Source organism: Polypterus senegalus, chromosome 14, assembly GCF_016835505.1.
Source record: "Polypterus senegalus isolate Bchr_013 chromosome 14, ASM1683550v1, whole genome shotgun sequence".
NCBI lineage: Eukaryota > Metazoa > Chordata > Cladistia > Polypteriformes > Polypteridae > Polypterus > Polypterus senegalus.
Genome location: NC_053167.1, coordinates 27,754,395 through 27,766,958, shown reverse-complemented (window position 1 = coordinate 27,766,958; position 12,564 = coordinate 27,754,395). Strand labels below are relative to the sequence as shown.

The 12,564-nt window shown below is 39.8% G+C and overlaps 1 protein-coding gene across 1 annotated transcript in view; it reads left to right on the top strand.

Moving 5' to 3' along the window:
* The first annotated feature begins 3,308 nt into the window (after window positions 1-3,308).
* pigt (phosphatidylinositol glycan anchor biosynthesis, class T) overlaps window positions 3,309-12,564 on the top strand; it is a 41,620-nt gene continuing 32,364 nt past the window's right edge. The window contains exons 1-3 of the mRNA XM_039776569.1: window positions 3,309-3,809; window positions 11,121-11,298; window positions 12,485-12,564. The exon at window positions 12,485-12,564 is cut by the window's right edge and continues 48 nt beyond it. Of these exons, the coding sequence (XP_039632503.1) occupies window positions 3,344-3,809; window positions 11,121-11,298; window positions 12,485-12,564 (724 nt within the window). The 5' untranslated portion in view covers window positions 3,309-3,343. The remainder of the gene's footprint in view (window positions 3,810-11,120; window positions 11,299-12,484) is intronic.

The window sequence follows — 12,564 nt, the reverse complement described above, 5'->3', positions numbered from 1 at the left end:
ACGATGATGTACAGTTTGCATGAGCCACTTCTTTGTAGAACCTCCTCGTTGGTGATGTGTTCTGCATAGAAACTTCTACTAGAAGTTGTCAAGCTTCTTTTTGATATTTGCTGATATTTTTCAGGTTTCACTGGCATAAATAGTCTAAGGAGTCATAATAGCAGGTAAACAGGTGCAGCTTGATCTTCAGGGAGATGGATGGTAAGAACCAGATCTTGTTCATCCAATGGAAGACTGCTGTCACGTTCCTGATGTAACACTTAACATCTGCTTCCACGTCTCCATCTTTGGTGATCAAACTACCCAAGCAGGTGAATCTCTCTGTTTACTGCAGCTGCTTTGGTCCAATCATCTCTCCCTTCATTTGGGCTGCAGCATATATTTTCATGATTTTTGACTTATGGGTGCTGATCCTGAGGCCAATTAATGACATATTCATGGTTGAGGTTGGTCATTGCTTCCTGCAGTTTCATCTCATCTTCTTCGAGTCAGGCGATGTCGTCAGTCCAGTCCAGGAAGTCCAGGTTGCCAAGGCAATTTTGATCAGTCCAGTGGATATCAGCTCCAATGCGTGCCCCAGCTTGTTGCATGAAATAGCCCAGAGCAACAAGGAAAAAGAGTGGAGACAGGATGCATCCTTGTTTGACCCAGGTTGTGATGTCAAAGAAGTGTGTGTGGCCAGTATTGGTTTTGACGCAGCAGCTTGATCTCCAATGCAGATCTTTGGAGATGGTAATAAAGGCTGCTGGTGTGCCATAGAAATGCAGGATATGTCAGAGGGACTCTTGATGGATGCTGTCAAAAGATTTTTTAAAATTTGATGGCTAATGATGTTCAGAACTCGACACAATGATGTTCTGGAGGGTGAAGATTTATTCACTGGACAATCAGGACCACAAGATAAAGGCCAATAGGTGGCCACTTTATCCATCTTATTGGCAAGTGTATTGAGTGTGCTTTGTGCCTTTAAGAAAAGATGGAGCTCTATGTTTATAGGAACACCTGAGGTTGCTGGGATATCTCTTAGGGCAATTCCAGAATCCATTTGTGGTTTACCCTGGAAGTAGTTCCTGGTTGAAACTTAAAAACCACTTTCAGCTACCAGTATGAAATACCTGGAGTCAGGTCTAGTAGGTGCAGTTGTAGAAGAGGTGGGAGGAAAACAGGGCATAGAGCAAGGAGAAAGGTCAGAAGACATAAGCAGGAGGAGATGCAGATGTGTTGCTAAATATGGTAGGCAGCCCACCAGATACACTGGACTGAGTCTGTTACTGTTAAGGACAGAGTGGCTTTAATTTTATTGTTTTCTGCTTATTATTGATATGCCATCCCTATAACTATGTACCATTATGTTTAACTTATTTTTATAAAAATTTGAACTTATTCTTATAATGTCCTCCTTAGCTTTATTTGGGTTTGGGATATTTTTATAAGTACCCAAACCCCCCCACCCCAATAATGTGGCTTTTTCACCTATGTAAAATGAAGTAATTATCATTATGTGGATACAATGAAGGGTGCAAACATTACAAAACAGTAACAAAACAATAGGACAACAACAAAAGAGAGGTAAGTGTTTAAGGCAAAAGTAGAAATATTTTTAAATGTCTTATAGATGTAAAAATCATACTGCTGTGCTTTTCTAAAGGCAGAATAAGAGAAGAGAAAAAAGACGTTTTAAATAAATGAGATCAGTTATTATCACTAATTGTGAATTTGGCTGGAATAAAAACCTGCAGCCACAGTGGGTTCTCAGGACTGAGTTTGGGAACCACTGCTCTAGAGTATACATTGCATCATGATTTTGTAAATTAAGTGCAAGTACATACAAGATGGAAGCTTAAAAGCATTGTATTAAACTAGAGCTAGACAAACCTAAAATAAACAAATAGCAATCAGACTAAAGTGACATGCTTTACAAGTTTAAAATAAAAGACTTGAGCAACATTTGGGGATAACATACTTATTGTATTAGGAAACATATTGTGAAAAATGAAATCTAAGCAAGTGAAAAGTTTCTTTTTATCAAGTCATTAAATCTTACTTTCCTTATTGGAAGATTTGTCGACTTATCAAGAAACTTGTATTTAACATTATTTAGATTATTTTAATTTTATCTTGTCAAGTAAACCTTGATTGCCTGATTGACAGTTTTTTTTAATGGTAAATAAAAGCAAAACAATCCCCATTTCAAGTTTGATGTCCTGAATGATCTACTCTCATTCATCAGACTTCGTATGCTTTAATGTCAAGTCCATGTTATTAAAAAACACTGACACTTTTACTGAATTTAAAAACTAAATGTACATTTATTCACAGTTTAGTAAAGAGGATTTTTTTACAGGCACAAATAGTCTGACAGATATTCCCTTAAGAGGGTGAAATCCCAGGTTTGGTTGCCCTTTCAAGGGGCTTTGATCCTGTGCTTTAGACTTCTGTTATCCAGAGACGTGAACTTATGTCCCAGTATTGTCTTTTTAACCAAACTAAGTACTATTTTTGGGTATTTGCCTATATTTTAGGCTATTATGACTACTTTTGCATTAATTCAGAATTTTCACATTTCATGCAGCAAAGATCCTGATAGCAGGAGATGAATATTACCAATAATGTTAAAGGTAGAATTGGCAGAATTAAATGCATAGAGTATACAACAATATTTAAATCCTGAAGAAATATTTTTTCTTCATTAAAATTCATGCACGTCTTTACCAGCAATCCTCCAAAATACTGTTTTTTTTATCCTGAAAGTTGTGATATTAATTGTCAGACCGTGAAAGGCTGCATTCACGTCCTATCTTCACAATACGAATGAGTTAAATACTGGCTGAAACAACTGGTATGTTGACATTATAATGAAGTCGAATTAATAATATACATTTAGGTTTTTTTTTTTTTTGGTTTTTTTTTGACATTAACATGCTTCCACAGAACTTGAATTCAGCTATTTTCTGAACACACTGTAACACGATTTCTTCACAACTCCATTTGTAAAACAAGTTATTTTTATATATATTTTCACAAACTACAGTCTGTGACTGCATTAGCACTAAGAAAAAAAACTTAATTGTCTTCTAGATAGTAAAGTACAGAAACTTATTAGGGCCACAGAGATGAAAAAAACGTATTAAAGCACTGAGCTTGAACCTTTAATATTTGTATTAGTTTAAGTGACGTAAAACGTTTAGTCCCGCCTCACTTGTAAATGATTGGGTAGTAATGAATGAAAAACTGGAAGCTTAATTTTATTGGACAGCGATAACAAATTCATTCAATGATTGGATACTGTTTAGTCTATGGGTGGGTACTGCGGAGTAGCCCGGAAACAACAAGAGAAGAGAAGATGGCAGGTGCTGTTTTTGGCATGCTGCTGCTGTTTGTATTTATAAACTTCGGTTCTTTGACGATTAAATCGGAGGTAAGCCATTTAGACGAAGAACAAATATTTTCTACCAGCAAGGTCAGCACAGAGGAGGAACATCAGAATCAAGTGTCTGATACAAATTTTCATCATCATCGCGATACGTTACAAGACGAAGAACGAACCGATCCGGCCGAACTTTGGACCTCTCCCGAATCCCGGTCGCAGCAGTACGAAACTCCGTTGGTGGAATCCCACGTGGAAGAGGGGAGACAAAATGAAGCTCCTGCTACCAGAAACGGCTTGGCCGAGTCTGGTCAGCCTCCGAAAGTGAACGATCGTTTCCAAGAGGAGCTGGTCATCCGACCGCTTCTATCCGGGGATGTCTACTCGAGCTTTCAGTTCAGGACTCGCTGGGACACGGATTTGTTAAACAAACAGAAGAAAGGTGAGTTCTGCGTTGAATTAAGGTCTCTCATATACAGTCGTCGCGTTTAAGTAAAGTCGATTTACTGAGGCCTGAACAAAATGTGAAATGAGACAGGAACTGGTCATTAATCAATGGCCATCGTTTTTTCCACAAGGACTTCGGGAGCTTAATTGAGCTATTGGAACAGAGACATTCTTGCTTTTAGAATCGAGATGCTTGAATTTTTCATTTCACCCGATTTCTCAATCAAAAAACGTTTTTCCTTTATTGGGAATCGTAATCTTATTTTCCTCCAAATTAAATTTGAAGGATTAAACCTCAGTATTCAGAGATTAACGGCACAGGAGTATAGTTTAACACTTTGACTTGCTCGTTTTAAGGGTAATGGATACCAAAATCCCATCCTCTTCACAGTAATGGACACGAAGCGATACGCCCTAGCCATAATGTCACTGCAAGATGACATGTATTCGTAGAACTCTTTGAAGACACCTTTAGTTCGTGATTTGTATTCTCTTTCCAGTCCTTGAATGTACATAAATCCATCATACTTTGATATCCTGTGTAATTATGAGACAGTTCGTTGCATATCCTATAAGTTACAGTATGGCTATTTTTTTATTCCTTAAGTGATGCCATTGTCTGGATTGGTTCCTGCCTTGTGCCCAGTGTTTCCACAATAAGGCGTTACTGCCTATACTGTACCTGCTCTGCTATTAATCTACCGTTGTCTGGATCCTTTATGGGATATTTTGTAACCGTATGAATGTTTGTTTTTTTTCCTTGTGATATTTTCCTGAAATATAAATTTTCTTACTTTTTTTGCTTTGGTTAATTATGACATTTTGTAGAAACACTTAACAGCTTTACTGTTGTACATTAGTTAAATTGATATGTGGCTTGAAAGGGTTTCATGGAAAAATAAGGAAAAACTCTCTTGCAAAAAGAATTTTCAAAAAGTATGGTTTTGTTAGAATTTTTCAGATTCCCGTTATAATTTAACAGCTGTACCTTTCATGAAGAGTAACAAAGAGAAAGCCACCATAAAAACAAACTAGAAAAATCACATAACATCTCATCTAGAGTTTACCAGAAGGCACATGAGAGATGCTGAAATAATCTGGAAGAAGGTTCTGTGGTCTGATGAGTCCAAAACTGATCTGTTTGGAATTCAGACTAAACAACACAGCACTCTGTCACAAACACACACCAACATGGTGGTGCTGTGAAAATACTGGGAAATCCTGGAGGAAAACCTGATGCAGTCTGCAAAAAAACCTGAACACATTTATTATCCAACAAGATATTAGGGCAAACCTACACAGCAATGGCTAAAAATAACAGTGTTCACGTCCTGGAGTGGAAGAATTGGGAAAACATGCTGTACAAAGCTGACAGAGACCTGTGCACACAGACTCAAGGCTGTCATGGCTGCCAAAGGGGCAGCTACTAAATACTGACTTGAAGTGGGTGAATTCTTGTGTGATCAGCTAGTTTGTGTTTTGTACTTGTAGTTAATTTAGATCACTTTGTATAGAGGTCTGTATTCGGTTAAGTGTCTTTTTACATTGATCAGTGTCAAAAAAGTTTTGAAAAAATGGAAATTCACTGTGATTTCAATGTTATATAATAAAAAATGTGAAAATGTCCAAGGAGATGCAGTATATAGTTTTTATAGGCACTGTATATCATAAGGCCTCATAGCGTGAATGACTGTTGCTCTGTTCACATCTTATTTTTCTTATTCACCTTTGCTTCGCTCTCTAGATGAGTCACAAACTCTCTTTCAGATTGATGAGTTGGCTTTAAACATCATTCCAGGGTCGCATTTAGTGAAGCTGCAGAATTACTTCCAGGGTCTAGGCAGCCCTTTGCCTTTGGTGGTGGTTCACTATGGCCCTTTAGTTACCTTTAAAGAACTAGTCTCCCTAGACAAACCTGCAGTTTACCATTCATAAGTTACTATTTCTCTTTCATTTGGAATTGATTTGAAGACATCTGAAAACATATTTTTAAGGTTTTCTTATGCTGCCATTTTGATTTCTTTTGGGTACCATCATTTTAGAGTGATTTTGTCAGCAGTTGCCATGGCAGTCTTACTCCAAATGCTGCAGAAATGTGTTGCATGTAATGGCACTCGAGTGACAATATAAAAGTTGATCAAGATTACGCAAAATCAAAGCTAAGCAAAGTGTTGGGAGTTTGATTATTTAGTGTGAGTTTTGTTTAAAAGATATATGGTCCGATTTCTAGATTCTGACTCGGGGTTAGTGTGTGTATTGGGGTTGTCGACAGATCAGCATGATATCCAAAATCCCCTTTAACCTGTCATCTATGGGGGAGGAGCGAAAACTTTAGATTTGTCAAAAATTTTGATCTCTGGTTTTCGACAGATTTCAATGTTTTAGGGTCCCCTGATACTAAAAAAAAACATTGATATCTCAAAGATGTGTATCTGTGTGTTACAGTTGTACGAGGGTGGTCTAGAGCTAAAACAGCTAGAAGAAAAATACAAAACTTTAGCCTGTTATGAGATGATAATGTGCTGATTAGTTTTTGAGCCAAATTGTGCAAGTGAAAGAGGCACTTTAGAGGAACCCTCAAACACTGTAATTACACAATTAATTATGAATTCTTCTTATCAATTGGTATTGTAATGATCTATTTTATGATTAGAAAGATCAGCATCAGAGCAGTCAATAGTACTGAAATGTTACAGAATTATTTGAGTAACTTGTTTCATAAGGCCCAAAGCCTACTAACGCTAAAGTACACATTTTTTTAACAATGATTTATCTTCTGGTCCTTTTTCATTCAAATACCTATTGCTCTTGGACCAACAATTGAATGCCTCTCTAGCACTATAATTGTTCTTACCCATTTTATTCTGAGTGACTCCATAACCTGAGATCCCAAGATACTGTTACTTCATGATAAAACTGTTAGGCATCCGTCACACTTAGCCAAAGCTTTGTTGTTTTATTAATGATAATGACAAATAAATGCCAAATTTCTGATTCTGCTTTCATTGTTAAGACGACTTTAAAATGACCATTTTCTAGGAGATTTTTTAGTGGTATCAATTCTCCTTTAGCTACGTGACTAATCAAGCAGTCTCACAAGCAGTCTCAGTTTGCGACAATGGGAATAATTAAAAAAAAATATACATTCAGGTAACCCGGATAGCATTTTTTGCTGTAACTGTAAGGGGATAAAAAAGAAAAACTTGGCTTAGTTTTGTCCCATATGCGTATTCCTTGACTGATTGCTGCTACCCCATCACTGTAATTGTGTCCCCGTGTCCAGCACAACTGCCATACTGCCAACAGTGCTTTGCTTTATGTTTTTGCTGTGTAGTGTTTGTTAACATAATAGTTGTCGGATGAACACTCAAAATGATTTTACAGAATTTTTTGTGAGTGAAGCAAGTACAGGCTCACAGTTCCACAGTTCAATAAAATTGAATAAAACAGAAATTGACAGTCACATGTCGTCTTTCCTCCTCCAACAAAGGGGAGTAGAATTATCACAATTTGTTCAACATGTCACAAGTGTTTTTTTCTTTTTTTTTTTTTTGGTCTAGAATTGCGTGCATTTAAAGCAGTCCGAAGTGTCCACATTTCTGCTATCTGTTTGATTGTGTCGTTTTGTGCCCATTGAGCTTTTTGGTTTAGGGAAGCACAGTGATTACAAGCAGAAAAAGAGAAACTGAGCAGAGTTTGATATTCATTCATCTTCTGCTTACACCACTCACCTGGCATCCCTTGCAGAAAAGTAGAAGTATCATGTTGGATCTGGTCCTGCACACCTAATTTGCTTTGTGTGGATTTAACAGCTTTTGAGAAATTATGAGCGATTTTGTCTGTATATTTTGCGTTTGAACTGTGCTTCTTGTTTGATCATGTGACTTTGTGCCTGTTGACAATTCTGCTTTTGTAAGGAGCTGTGTTTTCATTTGTGTCACATTAGTCTGAACGTTGCAGTTTTCCCTTCTTATTTTAAACAACTGTGCACAGCTCATAAGCTTGTGTTGGTTTGCAGACAAACCATGTGTAAAAAAAGCACATACACTACAAAAGTATGTGCCGCACTTAGAATATTTAAGCAATATTTGAATAATTACTTGCATTTAAATTTGATAGTCAAATATTAATTCTTGGCTAATTTGACTGACCTAGAATAGGGTGTCAATATTTTGCATGTTGGTTGGAGGTGCAAGTGGAAATTTCGCTATATTCTGTACGTGTCATGTTATTACTACTGTAGCGCAAGGAAAGTAGCAGATTTTCATGGGTGTCATTTAAGTGAGTCGAGTTTAAATAATCATATTTCATTAAATAAATTAAAACCTCTCCATAAATCCATTTCCTTACCTGCTTAATCCATTTTAGGACTGGAGTCAGTCCCACCTGCATCAGGAAAAAAAGCAGTAAAAAAATTCTGGTAACAACACTAGCATATCACAATTTTCTCAACATTTTCAAAATGTTAATTTAGCTTTTTATGAAGGAAACCAGAAGGTGAAAGTAACTGGTCTGATGAACATGACAATGGATGGCCATGTGCCGTCACATGACTTATTATTGATTTCTTTAACCTGCTTTCTCAATTACAGAGCTTGGTAGTGTTGGACCCAAAGTGTGAGACTGGGCCAATTTCGAGTGGCCAGCTGACCTAACCTGCACTTGTTTGGAAAACTCAAGTATCTTGGGAAAACTTTGACAAGCCCTAAATAGAAGCCAGGGTTCTTGACCTATGAGACAGAAATGCTTACGAGTTTATAGTCATGCCATGCCAGTTGGACTGTCTAATAACATGGATGCTGTTTGGCAGTATGACCTGAACCACTTCAGCTTTTCATTTCTGTGTTTTGCGTAGTGCATTTAAATTTGTCAATTCAAACATCTGGCAGAGTCCCCTGTCAGAAGTAGCTTCAACTCCCACCTCCGGCAAAACTTCGATCGCATCCCAAAGGTGGTGGGGGACATTGAGTCCGAATGGTCCATGTTCCGTGCCTCTATTGTTGAGGCGGCTGACCGGAGCTGTGGCTGTAAGGTGGTCGGTGCCTGTCATGGCGGCAATCCCTGAACCCGTTGGTGGATACCAGCAGTGAGGAATGCCATCAAGCTGAAGAAGGATTCATACAGGACCCTTTTGTCTGTGGGATTCTGGAGGCAGCTGATAGGTACCGGCAGGCCAAGCGGAATGCGGCTTTGGTGGTTGCTGAGGCAAAAACTCGGGCATAGGAGGAGTTTGGGGAAGCCATGGAGAACAACTTTCGGACGGCTTCAATGAGATTCTGGTCCAGCATCTGAAATCTCGGGAGGGGGAAGCAGAGCAGTGTCAACAGTATATGGTGGGGATGGTGCGCTGCTGACCTCTACTCGGGACGTTGTGGGTCGGTGGGGGGAGTACTTCAAAGGCCTCCTCAATCCCACTAACATGCCTTTTAATGAGGAAGCAGAGCCTGGGGACTCGGAGGTGAGCTCCCCCATCTCTGGGACTGAGGTCACCGAGGTGATCAAAAAACTCCTTGGTGGCAGGGCCCCGGGGGTTGATGAGATACGCCCGGAGTTCCTCAAGGCTCTGGATGTTGTAGGACTGTCTTGGTTGACACACCTCTGCAACATCGCATGGACATCAGGAACAGTGCTTCTGGATTGGCAGACCGGGGTGGTGGTCCCCCTCTTTAAGAAGGGGGACCGGAGGGTGTGTTCCAACTATAGAGGGATCACACTCCTCAGCCTCCCTGGAAAAGTCTATTCGAGGGTCCTGGAGATGAGGGTCCAGCAGATAGTCGAACCACGGTTTCAGGACGAACAGTGTGGTTTTCGTTCTGGTCCCAGAACAGTGGACCAGCTCTACACCCTTAGCAGAATCCTGGAGGGTGCATGGGAGTTTGCCCAACCAGTCTACATGTGTTTTGTGGACTTGGAAAAGGCGTTCAACCATGTCCCTCGGGGAATCCTGAGGGGCGTACTCCGAGAGTATGGGGTACCGGACCCCCTGATAAGGGCTGTTCGGTCCCTATACGATCGGTGTCAAATCTTGGTCCGCATTGCCGGCAGTAAGTCAAACCCATTTCCAGTGACAGTTGGACTCCGCCAGGGCTGCCTTTTGTCACCGATTCTGTTCGTAACTTTTATGGACAGAATTTTTAGGCACAGCCAGGGCATTGAGGGGGTCCGGTTTGGTGGACTTAGGATTGGGTCACTGCTTTTTGCAGATGATGTTGTCCTGTTTGCTTCATCAGGCCGTGATCTTCAGCTCTCTCTGAATTGGTTCGCATTTGGGATGGAAATAGGCACCTTCAAATACGAGATCATGGTCCTCCGCTGGAAAAGGGTGGAGTGCCCTCTCAGAGTTGGGAGTGAGATCCTGCCTCAAGTGGAGGAGTCCGCAGTGATGCGGGCTCTGCAGTGGTCTGTCGTGGTAAAAAAGGAGCTGAACCGTAAGGCAAAGCTCTCAGTTTACCAGTTGATCTACGTTCCTACCCTCATCTATGGTCATGAGCTATGGGTAGTGACTGAAAGAACGAGATTGCGAATACAAGCGACTGAAATGAGTTTCCTCCGCAGGGTGTCTGGGCTTTCCCTTAAAGATAAGGTGAGAAGCTTATTCATCAGGGAAGGGCTCCGAGTAGAGCCGCTGCTCCTCCGCATCGAGAGGAGTCAGGTGAGGTGACTTGGACATCTGATCAGGATGCCTCCTGGACGCCTCCCTGGTGAGGTGTTCTGGGCACGTCCAACTGGGAGGAGGCCCCGGGGAAGGCCCAGGACACGCTGGAGGGACTGTCTCTCGGCTGGCCTGGGAATGCCAAGGGATTTCCCCAGAAGACCTAGAAGAAGTGGCCAGGGAGAGGGAAGTCTGGGCATCTCTGCTCAAGCTGCTGCCCCTGCGACCCGATCTTGGATAAGCGGAAGAGGATGGATGGATGGATGGATGGACTTCAAATCTAACATATAAATTAACTTAAAGGTTACTTTTTAGAGCAGGACCAAAGTGTGTAATTTGTTTCAGTAGACATGTCTTTGCCCTAGACCAGCTACTGCCTATGTTCTGTATGCTGAACATCACAGTTATATTATACTGATAAACATCAAGTAGCATTACTTTCATGTTCTTAACAGGAAGACATAGATCATGCATTTGGAAGTCTCTATGAGATGTGCTACTCACTCATAATACATGCATCAAAGTGAGCTGTTTTCATGAAACTTAAACAACATGATGATTGACATTTTTATAGTATTCTTCCTGAATTCAGTTTATTGAATTTTATTTTTAGTTGTTTAAAGTACTACATATGAAATGACCTTTTTTTTGAAGTTTCTCACTTCAGGCTTTTCCCAAAGTCCTTGGGACAAGTGATCTCAAAGTTCTCAATTCGTGAACTGCATATCTCCTTCACGCAAGGCTTCTGGAGGACTCAGCAGTGGGGCCCACCATTCCTGCCGGCACCCCCTGGAGTGGAGCTTTGGGTGTGGTTTGAGCACACAGTACAAGAGTATGTACAATTAAGTTTATTTTAGTAAATGTGTCCTGTTTTGTTTTTGGTGTGGCCATAATCAATATAGAGCAGCGTGACTTCACACTTGCTTTCATTTAAAGTCATCTTAAGACATTTCTGTGGTCTGAAAAACAGTAATGGGAACCTGATAGTTACCTATTTTACTTTATTACCTTTAATGGCTGAAATTAATTATCTGATTCACTAGGTAGAACTGAAGTCATAACATCAAGCAGGAGTGAAATACTGAAAGGCTAAAGATTTACCAGATGTCTACAATAATAATAATAACAAGAATAACAGTCTATATAATTCGATTCAGGATCATAGTGGGCCAGTGCCATCCCAAGACAGGGCGCCAGTTTGTTTCTAAGAAGCCAAATCTTAAATCACAGTTGTGAATTTAAACACCATTTTTTTCTTTACCTGTTTCACTAACTCTGCAGAACACTAGAAGTTTGCCATTCATTTGTGGATTTACAAAGTCCAGACAGAAACAATTGACACGTCTAAGTACAAAATGGCCTCTGTGAAGTCACACGCTACATTGAGCGTTTGCGTGAATAGTAATGATAAACATCCCACAAAAGGCTCCTGCCTTGGTCTGGTTATGATATTTCCAGAGCTACTGTATATATTACATGTTTAATCTCTTAATTTTTAATTAATTATCTTGTTTATTAAGCCTTATTGTCTTGTATGTGTTCTTCTTCTTCTTTTGGCTGTACCCGTTAGGGGTCACCACAGCGGATCATCTTTTTCCATATCTTTCTGTTGGTCATTATTTTCAGTCAGAGTAGTTTTATAAACAGAAAAAGAGATGTTAATTATATCCTGAAAATGAGTCTATTTGCTGAAAAGAGCAAATGTGTCAGTTTCAGCCATGAAACTGGGGTGATTTCACACAGGACCCTTTGGTCAGTTGGTAAAAATAAGAGGCATAGTGGCTTTTCTAAAGTTGACAAAACAACATGCTATAGGGGGAATTCTCAAAAACGAGAGAATTCGAAAGGATTAAAACAGGAGATGCTGTTGTTTCCCAGTTGTCCATAATTTAATGTCATCAGTTGTATGATGTACAGTCAATCGAAGATGAGTAATTAAAAAGAGAAATGAACATAAAATAAAGATTTATTTCATGACCAAACATAATTTTCATTGAAACTAATCTCCTTTTTTCCAGTGTGGACAGGTCTTGGAAAGAACTGACCAGTGTTTTGTCTGGTATTTTTTGTGCCTCTCTGAACTTCATCGACTCTACTA